This window comes from Pelophylax lessonae (assembly GCF_965119305.1).
Source record: "Pelophylax lessonae genome assembly, chromosome: 10".
Classification (NCBI taxonomy): domain Eukaryota; kingdom Metazoa; phylum Chordata; class Amphibia; order Anura; family Ranidae; genus Pelophylax; species Pelophylax lessonae.
In genome coordinates, this window is record NC_138777.1 from 155762033 (window position 1) to 155775443 (window position 13411).

The 13411-nt window shown below is 45.6% G+C and overlaps 1 protein-coding gene across 2 annotated transcripts in view; it reads right to left on the minus strand.

Annotated features, from left to right (window-relative positions):
• EDC4 (enhancer of mRNA decapping 4) overlaps window positions 1-13411 on the minus strand; it is a 629569-nt gene that overhangs the window by 223198 nt on the left and 392960 nt on the right. For both annotated transcript variants that reach the window (XM_082271180.1, XM_082271179.1), the window contains exon 20: window positions 988-1024. In XM_082271180.1, the coding sequence (XP_082127306.1) occupies window positions 988-1024 (37 nt within the window). The remainder of the gene's footprint in view (window positions 1-987; window positions 1025-13411) is intronic.

The window sequence follows — 13411 nt, forward strand, 5'->3', positions numbered from 1 at the left end:
GAATCTAGCCCTCCACAGATCCTGGGTCCAACAAGCATTACACGCTACGCTGTCAGCTCTGCTAAATATTGTGTTGGTGGAAATTATAGAATGGTGACAGGTGAGTATGCTGAGCCTGATACTGTAAGCCAGTCAGCCCACATAGATGTATATAGAGGTGTGTCTGAGCATACAGTTTAAATGTCTATCTGTACGATTTGATCCATGCCCCTGATGTAATTTCGATGTAAGACTAGGGCGGAGATAATCGGCCTGGGAGAGAGAGCTTGGGATCCTGCAGGCTGTATGAGTGATCCATCCCTGTATGGCGCTTCACATCCAGCGGCAGCAGCAACGATGTAGCATACGAGTGGGAGCAGCAGTAGGTCTCTTAGTATTCAAGACACGCTTTCAATCAATTGTGTGAGTGCATATGCACACTTTTCTCTTGAAGAAAATAGTTTTACCAGTGAGCACTATGGATTGTTTTATGTTTTACTGAACTTTAGATCCAGGGCCTCTAAGAGCCAAGGGGCAGTAAGAGGAACCATTGGGGATTGACATTCTGACCAGATTTCCCATTATCGATTTACTCTATCTGGTAGAGCTGTGAACCTTATTTTTCATATGAGATTTGTCCATTGTAGCGAGGGTAAACTGGTCAGGTGAAAGCACATCTTTGAGGGATTTGGGGGAGGAGTGGTGGCACTTACCAGTAGCATGAATACCACTGTTTTTGTTTTTTTGTTTTTTTTACTTGTGTGGACCTAATGGACTTTCCTGGTTTAAATTCCATTAGGGGTCTTTATTATTATTGTGTTTAGTGTTTCACAGTATTTTTATTTTTTACACTTAATAAACAGTTAGCAAGTGCAGCACCTATAATCGTTTGTGTTTTTGTACTTCTAGTAGCAATATTTGTGCATTTGGAATTTCACTGTAGCGCAATTCTTAATTTTATTATATGATCAACACAAATAGTTTTTGCATACATTAACCTGGATTTACCTTTTGTACTGAAGCTTTTGATGTTTGTGTCAAGAGCCTAGAAAGAAAAAAAGTTTTTAAAAAAAGTTAAGTTTATAGTTTAGGTATGTATGGAAAATTCAAGCACAACAAGTCATATAAATAAGTTTTTTGTACTCCTACTTTCAGAGTCCATTTAAGGAAACAATTTTTTTTAACAACTGGGTTACACAAAAAAACTGTAGACAAGGTCCAATGGGCAGAATTCCCCTCCCTTAAACCCCACCCTTCATTATCAAAATGCTTCAGATTCATAGCAAAGCAGTTCCAAGAGCAATGACCATAAACACAGAGGGGTGGGATTTATGTCCCACAATAGAAAAGGGGATTTTAGGGTAAATACATAAAGCCTGTGCTCTCTCTGGCCTATTAAGGGAATTATGAATTGGTGTCCAAAAGCAGTCTAACTGTGGGGATGAGTAACACAGCAACACAGAACACACATATCAACAGCAAAAACAAGCACTTGCATGTAGCTTAAATCTATGTATTTTAACTTTATATCCATAGCCAGCATCAGAAGAGGCTGAAACACACACCTGGTAAAACTTAGAGAATATGTGTACAGACCAGGTGGCAGTCCCCAAGTCAAAAAACCAAGGCCTGATGCCGAATAGCCCAATAAGCGGTATGACCCTGGTGAAGCTTAAACGCAAGCCTGACTGATTTACCTAGTAATAATGGAACTACAATTCAGGGCGGCAAATTTGGGGGGTTGGGGTGGGGGAACATGGTATTCGCTTATGGAAAAAAAAAAAAAAAAAGAAGTCTCCTCGATAGACAGCACGAACATCATCCAGACAATGAAGGGAAAAACTGGATTTTTCTAAGAACTTTCACGTAAAATCCTTTTCTCTGAAGTTCGACAGGCGCAGCTCCTTATGACTCATAGGGTACGCTCTTCCTTCTAGGAATAGGCACTAGGCAGGAAAAAAAACTTAACCGCGCCTATGGGGGCTGTTTATGCAGGCATAACCCCTCAAACTCTGCTATCATCAAACAGTTTAGTTGCAAGCAGTGTTTAGAAGACCAAAAAAAACCCCCCATACCTCAGAAGTAGAGGGGCGGTTGCTGCGTCTGTCGATGAACTTCAGAGAAAAGGATTTTACAGTAAGTTCTTACAAAAATACAGTTTTCTCTATCATTCATCAACACCCGCAGCTCTTTATCTTCATGACTCATAGGGATGTCCCAAAGCAGCATAATCATGAGAGGTGGGAAACAAAACTTAAGTCCCCAATGGCTAAACTTAGCCAATCAAGTAACATGAAGCTCAACCAAGAACATCTGGAGCTCACTCGGAAAAAAACGAACCCTCAAAAGGGCCATGCCGTTAAAGCCAGCGACTGTAAAGCCGGATGGAAGATCGGACCTTGAGACAGCAGATCTTCCCTGAGAGGAAGTCTCCAAGGGGTATCGGCGACCAGCCTTATCAGGTCTGCGCAACAAAACCTGCGAGGCCAGTCTGAAGCTACCAGAATGACTGGAATGTTTTCCACCTCTATCCTGTGCAGAAGCCTCGGCAGGAGTTTCAACAGGGGAAATGCATGAATCAGCCGATACCGACACTAAGGAGCCACCAGTGCGTCTGTGGCGTCGGCCAGAGGATCTCGAGACCTGGCGACGAATCTCTGCACCTTCTTGTTGAGGCGAGAGGCAAACAGATCGACCTCGGGAGTCCCCCACCGAACACACAGGAGGCGGAACCTCTGGGTGTAGGGACCACTCCCCTTGATCCAACACCTGACGACTCAGGTAATCCGCCTGTCAGTTTTCCACACCTGGAATGTGTACAGCAGTGAGTGCTGGAACAAAGCTTTCCGCCCAGGCCAGAATCTCAGTCACCTCTTTGGTTGCCAAGACACTCCTGGTGCCTCCCTGGTGACTGATGTAAGCCACAGCCGTGGCATTGTCTGATTAAATCTGAACCAGACAACCTTGCAGACGAGTCGTCCAATGACTCAGACAAAGCTTTATTGCTCTGAGCTCTAAAACATTTATCGGAAGATTTGACTCCTCCATCGTCCAGGTACCCTTAGCACAGAGCTTCTCGAGCACCCCGCAACAGCCCGACAGGCTGGCGTCCGTGGTTACCACCGTCCCAAAACTATGGAAGGAAGGACTTGACCTGGCACAGTGCAAGAGACTGAATCCACCACAACAGAGACGATTTTGTGTTGTGGCTAAACCGAACCACAGAATCCAAGGACTTTGGATACTTTTTCCATTTTAAAAGAATCTCCCTTTGCAAAGGCCTTGTATGGAACTGAGCAAATGGAACCGCCTCGAAGGTCGATACCATCAGACCCAAGGCTCACATGCAAACTCGTAGAGAGGACAGATTGTTGTCGAACAACAACTGAATCGCCCCCTGCAACTTATAAAGCTTGTCTGGGGGAAGAAAAACCCTCGCCAAGGCTAAATCCAGAATCAAGCCCAGATAATCCAGTCTCAGAACCGGAGTCAGCGCGGATTTCTTGAAATTGATGTTCCAATCAAACTCCTGTAGCGTTCTGACCATGATCGTCCGAACCCCCAACAAGGCAGAACGAGAGCCCGCTCTCAACAGGAGATCGTCCAGCTACCCCAGTACCGCAATCCCTCGCCAGCGCAGCAGTGCTAATAACGGTGTTAGTATCTTGGTAAACACTATGGGAGGGGAGGTGAGACCAAAGGGTAACGCCACAAATTGATAATGCTCCTCTGCTGCCGCAAAGCGAAGGAACCGCTGTTGTTCAGCGTAGATAGGGATGTGTAGATATGGGTCCTTGATATCTATGGAGGCTAAGAAATCTCCCTGATGCAGAGATGCTGCTACCGTGCGGATGGACTCCATCTGAAACCTCTGTACCCGCATGAAGCGGTTCAGGGCCTTGAGATCGGGATGGGGCGCACCTTGCCTTCTTTTCTGGACACGGTGAATAGGTTTGAATAAAACCCCTGAAAGCATTCCTGAGCGGGAACCAGCACAATCACTCCTTGCATTAGCAAGTCGTGTACCTCCCCTAGCAAGTCCCTTAACCGGACTGGGGATAATTGAAGATTGGATGGAAAGAACCTGTCCGACGGACAAGACCGGAATTCGAGCTTGTATTCTAATCGGATCAGTTTGTGAACCCATTTGTCCTGAATCAAGGAGGTCCAGGGTTCCTGGAAGAATCAAAGACGTCCCCCCACCCCAGACTCGGGTGTGGATGCCCCTTCAGGACTTGTCTGCAGGTCCAGATTGGTCGGACTTAGATTTTTCCAACCATGGCTTCCTGGAACCCCCAGAAGACCTAGATAGTTTACCTTTTTCTTGCGACCCGGAGGCACAAAAAATAAAAGTTTGTGAGCAGTAAAGGAAGTCCCCGCTTAGTACGCTCCGCCTTGCCCTTAGAGGATTGGGGCAGATTAGTGCTCTTACCACCCGTGATACCTTTGATCAACACGTCCAGGGAGGATCCAAACAGCCTCTCCCATGTAAAAGGAAGATCAGTCACAGCCTTCTTAGATGCCTGGTCAGCCGACCAGAATTTAAGCCATACCATGCACCTAAGAGCAAATCCCCACTGCCACCAACAAAGCTGAGTCCAGGGACGTATCACACATGAACACCAGGGCTTGTGTCAACTGGTCTATTAGTTTCAGCACCGTAGGGTGAAGCCGTGCCGTTTCCAAGATACTTTTCAGTAACTTCAGTAACTGCTCATTCAGTAGCAGTCTGCGTTACTAAAACATTCACAAAGGTAGCCTTTAACATGTGAACTGCTACCACATGTAAATGGCGGGACAAGGATTCCACCAGTCTATCCACGGGATCTGGAAAGGTTGGACACTCTTCCCCCAGTACCAGAGTTGCTTTATTCAACATGACCGCCGGAGAATCCACTTACGGTGGTCCAGTCCACCTTTTGGACACTGCCTCCGCAAAAGGATAACGGCGTGCAAAACGCTTAGGCACCACCAACATGTGCTTAATGCGTCGCCATTGTTCATCCACAATAGTATGAAACAATTCTGGACAAGGGTATACCTTGCCGAATTTTAGGGATTTGCGGGAGCCAAAAGACACCTGCGTATCGGACTCTGTAGGTTCATCAGCCAATTTTAGAGTTTCCCGCACACAAAAACTATCAGGGCTTCCACCAATGCACGTTCCTGCGTGGCGGCTGATGAGGACAGGTTCTCTTCACCGTCAGAATGTGAAGACACCGACCCCTCAAGGTGGTCTGCCTCCACGGTGACCATATCTGTCTCAGAATCAGAAGACCCTGCTGACGGAGGTGAGGGCGGAGGGCGTTTGCGGCTGGCAGCACCAGAAATGACAGAATCCACTTTTGACATCAGGCATTGCAAAAAAAACTGCAATTTCTGGGTGCGAATGACTGTGGGTCCCACAGTCGCTTCCAGGGGGTCTGCAGGTGAATTTTTATCCTGGGACTCCATTGCTCAAATAAAAAAAAAATGTTTGTAATGTTCCTTTAAGACCGTGAAAAACGCGGTTCCACCGCTATTACTGCGGATTCACAATCCCTGATTATTATGTAATAATAGCAGAGCAGAATATGAAAAAACCCACAAGGAAACCCAGGAATGTTACCAGACCAAGAAGCATCCAGCCTGATCAGTGTAACAATGAAACTAACACTGTCTGCACAGAAAGAGGAAGAAGCTCTGCCTCTATCATTACAAGCCATGCCACATGCTTGCCCATCCCATGGACCTCAATAAAACTGCCATTCATACATTCTCAATGGGGAAGTAAAGAAAATGGCTGCCCATGAAAACTCATGGGAACACACAGATCATGAACCACAGCAAAATGGCAGCCCCCACGGCACGCCATGCGGGCTCCAGAACCCCCCAAAGGGGTCCCAGAACAATAGACATCTAAAGGTCCCTAGCCAGGGACCCACCCAGGACAATCCACCCCCCTCAAATAACCGCCACAACAGCCGCATTATTACCCCCACTCCCCCAAGGTAAAACCTGCTAGGGGTAGAGGAATGCCAAGGGGTACACCAGATTAGTCCTCCGGGGTGCCAGGGAACCCCTAAGATCCAACCATTCCAGGGAGGGGCCCACGTCCAGTCCACGACCACAAAGTGTTTGGGGGTACAATTTTACTTACCATACCACGGTACCAGGTGGCCGCCACTTCGAAACAGTTCACCTCCCACCCAGGATGGGGGTGCTGTTCAATGGGAAGCTGCGACTCAGGGCGTTCCAGGTCAATGCGTCCCAGCGAGACTGTCCACTCGCAGGCTTGTCCCCATTCTTAAGGGCACTATCATGGCGAGGCCTAGTTCTGGACTTCAACCTGCTCACGCTCGCTGGCCAGGCTGGGAGACCTTAAGGATCTAGATTATCCAGTGCGAAAGCGCAGCCAGCTGTTGCTTGTATCTCCTCTGGATCTTGGTCCTCAGGAACCAACTAGTTAAAAAAAAATAAATAAAAAATCACATACTTTCCCTGTTACAGCTAAGACCGAGGTCCCAGCAGGGAGCTAGGTGCTATTCCTAAGACTAGGCAGAACAAACTGTTTGATGATAGCAGAGTCTGAGGGTTTATGTCTGCAGGGACGGCCCCCATAGGCGTGGTTACGTTTTTTTCCTGCCTAGTGCCTATTCCTAGGAGGAGGAGCATAACCCTATGAGTCATAAAGATAAGGAGCTGCGTCTGTCGAACGATAGAGAAACTAAATTAAAGCCAGACAGGATGACAGCAGGACAATGTCCTAGGTTAAGTGAAAGGCTGAGACCACCTTAAGGACAAAAGAGGGCCTTGGCTTCAAAACAACCTTGTCCCTGCGAAGCACCAGGAAGAGTTTCAAAGCTGTGTGTTTAGATAGTTGTCTAAAGAAGAGGATAGAAAGAAAGAAGGCCACTTTTTGGGTAAAGGCGGAGAAAAGAATGTTGTGAACTCAAAAGGAGGTCAGAAGTCCCTAAAAGAGAGTAGCTAAGGAATGCAAAGCAAATGAAAGAAAATGAATGAAGCAGAATGACAGACCGGTCCTTGAGATAGCAGATCGACAGTCTGTGCAGGACCAGGGAGCATCTGCAAGTAGCCTAAAAACCTACCATGGCATTCCATGCTCTCCTGGCCCAATCTGGGGGCTTGTTTTCATGCTGGAAATGTACAAGGCGGAAAGAGTTGGAATGTGTCGATCAGCCAAGGTCAAGAAAAACCTGGCATTTGTGACAACAGATCTTTTGGTTACCCCTTATAATTGAATAAGAAATTGCTTTGGAATTCTCATAATGGATCCTAAACCAGATCACCCACCAAGAGATCCGTTCAATGTTAAAAGGACAATTTAAATTCACCTGAATTCGGGGTTGGGCAGTGAATGGGGGGGGGGGGTGGGGGGTTGGGGGGAGTACGGGCGCTGTAGAATCTGGGGGCTGCCAATTAGGATATGCCAGCACATCAGGGAGGGCACTATGGGCTCTACGGGCCTGTCTTCGAAATCTCTGTGGCTGCGGGCCACTTTTTGAGCTAGCCACAGCACCAGCTTCAACTGCACTTTTGGGACTCGCCACGTCACCAAGTGTTATTGCAGTGCTGGTATGTCTATGACGAGGGTGTACTAGGCTGCTGGTACTTACCAGTTCACCAGAAGTTTGAGCGGCACTAGTATCGACACTCTGCTGCATACAAGCACCCTGCGATCTCTGCACCCCAGAACGGGTTTCGGGTACGCCTGACCTTAGCAGGGACCCCTCCATCGTTGGAGCTATCTGTCAGGGAGCCACTGCTCTCTACAGGTTCGTATACTGACCCTGATTCTGCCAGGTACACTAGGGTGACTCCTAGGTAAAAAAGCACCTGGTTGTTGAGGACTATTTGAAACGCTATAAAAAAAACTAGTGCTAGCAGAGATCAGGCCTGACTCTGCTAATGCTGCGGTTTTGTATGTTGTGTTTTTTGAAGTGACAGTAATCTATTGATTACTGCACTTGCATGGGTGGGGTGGGTTGGGCGGAGGGGCTAAACGCAGGTGCTGGCAGGTGTCGTTTTGGGAAACCCTAAACTATTGGTGACGCTAGTATAGTTCTGATCAAAGAGATTGATCCGATCAGATACTATACTAGTAAAGGAGGTGTTTATTATGTGTGTGTTACTGGTAATCAAAGGGTTAAATTATCTTTCCAACTATGCGGCGGGGATCTGCGTTGTCCTAGACTGACGCTAACTAGCGTTAACCCTAACTGTGACACTAATAATAGTGATCAGAAAAAAAACTGGGGGTGATCAGGTGGGTTAAATCTTTGTTGGGGGGCATGGCGGGTACCCTAAACCTATTTGGGTCAGAAACTGTCGCTAACGCTAAATGAAGTCACAAGGCACACTATTACAGAAATCAGCAAAACTGCTATATACTGTATATAGTGTGCAATGTGATGGGGGTGAAGGGGTTAACTGGCAGTGACCAAGGGGTTAAATCTTTATGGGGGGTGGCAGGTACCCTAACCCTACTTGGGACAGAAACTAACTTGCTAGCGCTAAATGAAGTCACAAGGTAGACTATTACAGATACACAGAAAACCGCTATATACCTGTATATAGTGTGCAATGTGACAGGGGGTGAAGGGGTTAACTGGGGGTGATCAGGGGGGGATCAGGAGGTTAAATCTTTATTGGGGGAGGGTGGCAGGTACTCTAAACCTAACGATCGCTAGCGCTAAGTCAAGTCACAAAGCACACTATTACAGAAATACAGAAAAATGCTATATACTATATATAGTGTGAAATGTGACAGGGGGTGTAGGGGTTAACTGTGGGGGGGGGGGGGGGGGTGATTGGGGGTTAAATGTGCCTATCTAGGGGTGTGTGTGCTTTGTGCTGTACTCACGTTTGATCCTCTCTTCTCTCACGCTGGAATCCAAAAAGGATTTGGGGAGGGAAGAGGAGAGGACCTTTTCTGTGCCTGTGTTTACATTACACAGGCACAGTTCTGTACCGAATCAGACCATAGGCGGGGCCGGGGGCACGCGGGAGCACGCCCCAGAGCCCCGGGAGCGAGTGCCTGTAGGTGCCACTCTACTGACGGTAATATACAGTAAGTGGTCGGCAAGTGGTTAAAGTGGGCAGCAGGGGTTTTTTATTTAATAGTGTGGATTGAGGTGATTTCCAGCACAAGGGACAATTTTTGCAACAAAGATCTAGACTGATTTATTTTTTCACATTTTTTGAAGGACGGTAAAGCAAATAATTGTTTTATGGTTTCCTTTTATGCACACGTGTTATATATCCACTTGCCGACTGCAATACATATATTTACATTGCAATTTGCAAGTGGTTTACCGGGGTTATGGTTGAAGCTTTCAGCCGGTAAGTGGCTTTCTCATGAAAGCAGGCCAAGCGGCTAATTAGTGGCGGGGACGTCCCTTCCTGCTACTCTGTTTTTTGGGTTTTTACCGGCGTGCCTGATAAACAATTGGATGGTGCAGCCGGCTGGTCACAGAGGCGGACAGAGACCAGATTGTCTCTGATCACCTCTATGGCCTTGGAGGACTGGAGCGTCGTCACAATGCTGCTTCCGATCTAGGGCAGAAGTAAATATATATATATTTTTTTTAACTTTTGCTTTTAAAAGGTAAAGGAGAGATTTGGGGTCTTTTTGACTCCAGATCTATCCATAAAGAGGACCGGACATCTTTATTTCTATAACATGGATGTTTACATTTCTCAAAAATTACCACGTGAGGTATCGCCGTGAATGTTAGAGAAAGAACAATAATTCTAGTGTTAGACCTCTTCTGTAGCTCTAAACAGATAACCTATAAAAAATGTTAAAGCGTTGCCCATGCAGATTTTTAGGTATAGTTTGACGCCATTCCACGGATGTACACAGTTTTAGAGCGTGACATGTTGGACATCTATTTACTTGGCGCAACACCATCTTTCAGTTTTGAATTTTATAAAACTGCTGTGCAAAAACTACGTGACGTTGCGTAACTACGCAAAATTGCAATGATCGCCATTAGGTCTCTGCTAATATATATATATATATATATATATATATATATATATATATATATATATATATTTGTGTGTGTGTGTGTGTGACCCCCCTGAATGAGTTCATTAAACAAAATTAGGCACAGCAAACAGCACTGCAGGTGAAAAAGACAAAAGGTACTTTTTTTTTTTTACACTATATACAAGGTAAAAAATGGCAAAAACAAAAAACATGAAATAAGCCCTTGCCAACTTACTACACACACAGGTTCCCTGGCTATTAACCCCTATCACCTATCTCCCCATTTAGGAGGATTGCCACACGTCTCACTGCACAGAACATAAGATTTTGTCTCACCACACAGGCAGGTATCAAGCTCCCCCAGTCTACACAGGAACAAAACTGGTTCCAGGATGGAGCAACACTCTAAGGCTCCATTCACACGGGCGGTGCGCCCGATGGACTCAGTTTTGCTCAGCGGGGACCGTCTCCGCTTTGTGTGCTGTAAGAGATGGAGCTGTTGGATTCCCGCTCTCCTCTTTGAGCGCCTGTCCGTTTTCATCTAATCTTATCCGATCTGATCCTCCAGACGAATGGAAAATAGGGTTTCCATCTGTCCGAAATTCACGGACAGGATCTGATGGGATAGCAGCGGGTGTCAGCGCTGCTCCATATGGCTGCTTGGAGCATCCAATCGAGTCCACCTGAAAAACTGACAGGTGGACCGGATCGGAAAGCCTGTGTGAAAGGGGCCTGAGAAGGAAGGGAGCTTTTGTTGAGGCCCAATATGAGCCAACTTACTTCAGCTGGGCTCATTAACTTTACCACTTAAGGACTCTCAGCACCTCCCCCCTAACAAAGCTGCATAGAGCCTGAATTAAGGACATACATACCTGGCATCCTGGATGCAACTAGGAGATTTTACCTGCCTGCTGTAACTAGATTATATATATATATATATATATATATATATATATATATATATATATATATATATATATATATATGCGTGTGTGTGTTTGGGGGTCATAAGTACATTTTCTAGCAAAAAAATACTGATTTAAACTTGTAAACAAAGTGCCAGCATAGGCTTGGTCTTCAAGTGGATAGTTTTATGTTGACTTACAGCACTGCACTAGATTATGTATACAGTTTAATGCCAGGTTCTACACCTTTGGGGTGCAACACTTTTTGAGCTAAGGGGAATACCTTCGGATGTATTGGTAACATAGTAGATACTGTGTGGCACCTAAACACACGTTTCTGAGAAGGTGTAGATAGGGAAGGCTTACAAGACTGGTCCTTGCCCTTCTCCCTGATTGCAGAAGGTGAGTAACCTTTTCTTGGTAACGTCCTTGATTACTTGTCCCATGAGGCTCTAAAGAGCAGAGAAACCTTTTCTTTAGCTAAAGTGCTAATTTGTGTAGCAGGCTTCAAAGTGTTCTGTGCATGTAAACAAACAAGAGATTGGTGCAAGAGAGAAAAAGGGTAGGCATTCAGTGTCACATCACAGCGAAGCTCAAAGCAACAGCCATCTGGTCCATCTGGATTCACCAATTTTTGTTCAATGCTGATGTTGGTCAAATCTCACTTTATAGAGTTTGATCAGTCAGCCAGCTATGTGATAGAAGGCCAAGAGCAGAACTGGATGCAGAGCAGTGCTTGTGTGTTAAAGGAGACGACTGACCAAAGAGCCACTATTTTTGATGCCCACACTCCTCTTTTAAACACAGCCCTGGAAAGAGCTTACAGTATCTTAGCCTTAAAGTGGATGTAAATCCCATTCATGAAATTTGACCCGAGCACATATATCTGTAGTGTTCATTTAGTGTTTACTTATCTCTTCCTAAAGTCCTGTGTCTTTCTGCTGCTCCGTTCCTCTATTATCAGCATGATAACTTCAGACAAGTTCTCCGACAGCAGGAGATGAAAGCAGCTGGAAATTTGTGTAGGGGTGGGTGCAGAGAAATTCGCAGAGAGCTGGTCTATTCAAAGAACAGCCTTGCATGTTTCTTTCTTCCTCTGCCTATGTGGACGGGGGTGGGGGTTCCTCCAATCAGCTGTCACAGTGTATGCCAAGACTCCACACCCAGTGCTGGGACAGAAAGAAAAAAATCAAACATGATATTCACTTTCTAAACAGTGTAGAAAGCTGAAGACAACAGATATACAAATAAAACTTATATATGGAGATTTGTTTAATCTCTGTGTATCATCTGAAGCTGTCCACTTCCCTGGGTATATGTGAGGGTTTACATCCACTTTAAGGTCATTAAAGGAAGGTGAATGCTCCACCAGAATGGTGGTAGCTTCCTTTAAGTGAGAAATAGTGGGGTCGACCTTACGAGTAGACCACTTTTTAAAATAATCCTCATTAAGAGGGTATAAAGATGCACAATGCTAGCAGATCGAAACAACTTTACAGGGGGTTTTAGTCCTTGTACAGAAATTCATCAAACAGGGGATATTGGCAAAAGTGTTAAGAGCCCAGATCAGACACTGAACTGGAAGCACTGAACTGGCAATAGGTTGATCTTCCAGTTTAAGAGCATCATGCACAATGTTAATTAGCAGATAACTGCCCTTTGTTTTGACGTAAAGGCTGCAGATAGCAAAACCTCAGGGGATGGCTCCTCACTCCGGAATGGTAGTAACTCCCATTCAAAAAGAGGGCTGGCAATTGACTAACAGCAGCAAGAGTAGCAAGTAAGTTTGATTTAGATACTGCTGGAGAAGGCATACTAACATGCTTGCGGCCTCTGTGATCCAGGTCAGTCACCAGTTGAGTAATCTGGGACAGAAACCCCTGCATTACCAAAAGAAAGATTTTTGACGAAAGGGACACAGAGACAGCTATACCCAAACATTAAAAGAAAACTCAGAGGAAGGGTACGACATTAACACTAAGGGATAACAGAACAAAAAACTATTGTGCTTCACACGGTGAAGGATCTACTGCATACGTAACAGCCCCAAAATGTGGATGGTGTACTGGAATATCCAGCCATTGATGAAATATCACCTTTGTGTTTAACGTCAGACATGTTGAAGCCAAAACAATGGTTAGGAACTAACAGGTTTATGGTGAAAATTTAGGCCTTCATTACTCATGGAATCTGGCAGCTGGACAGAGCTCACGACTGGACAGTTGAGCAAGCTGAAGATGATCATTTTCACTGTATGTGGGCAGCAGGACTAGACTCAAGCCTGTATTCCATATATTTGGCAAAGCAGCAGCAGGGAGATGCTTCATCCTCATCGCTGGCTAAAGAGGAAAGATGATGCGGGGCATGCAGGATATTTAACCCAACATAATGAAATTGGTGCCTGCACCAGCAGACTTAACCCCTTTAATGCTGCTGAAACCAAAACCAGGATGGCTTCTGACCCACACTGCCTATTCATGTAAAAGTGAGTCTTCAGAGATTGGGGTCAAACTACAGCATTGCCATAGCTCCA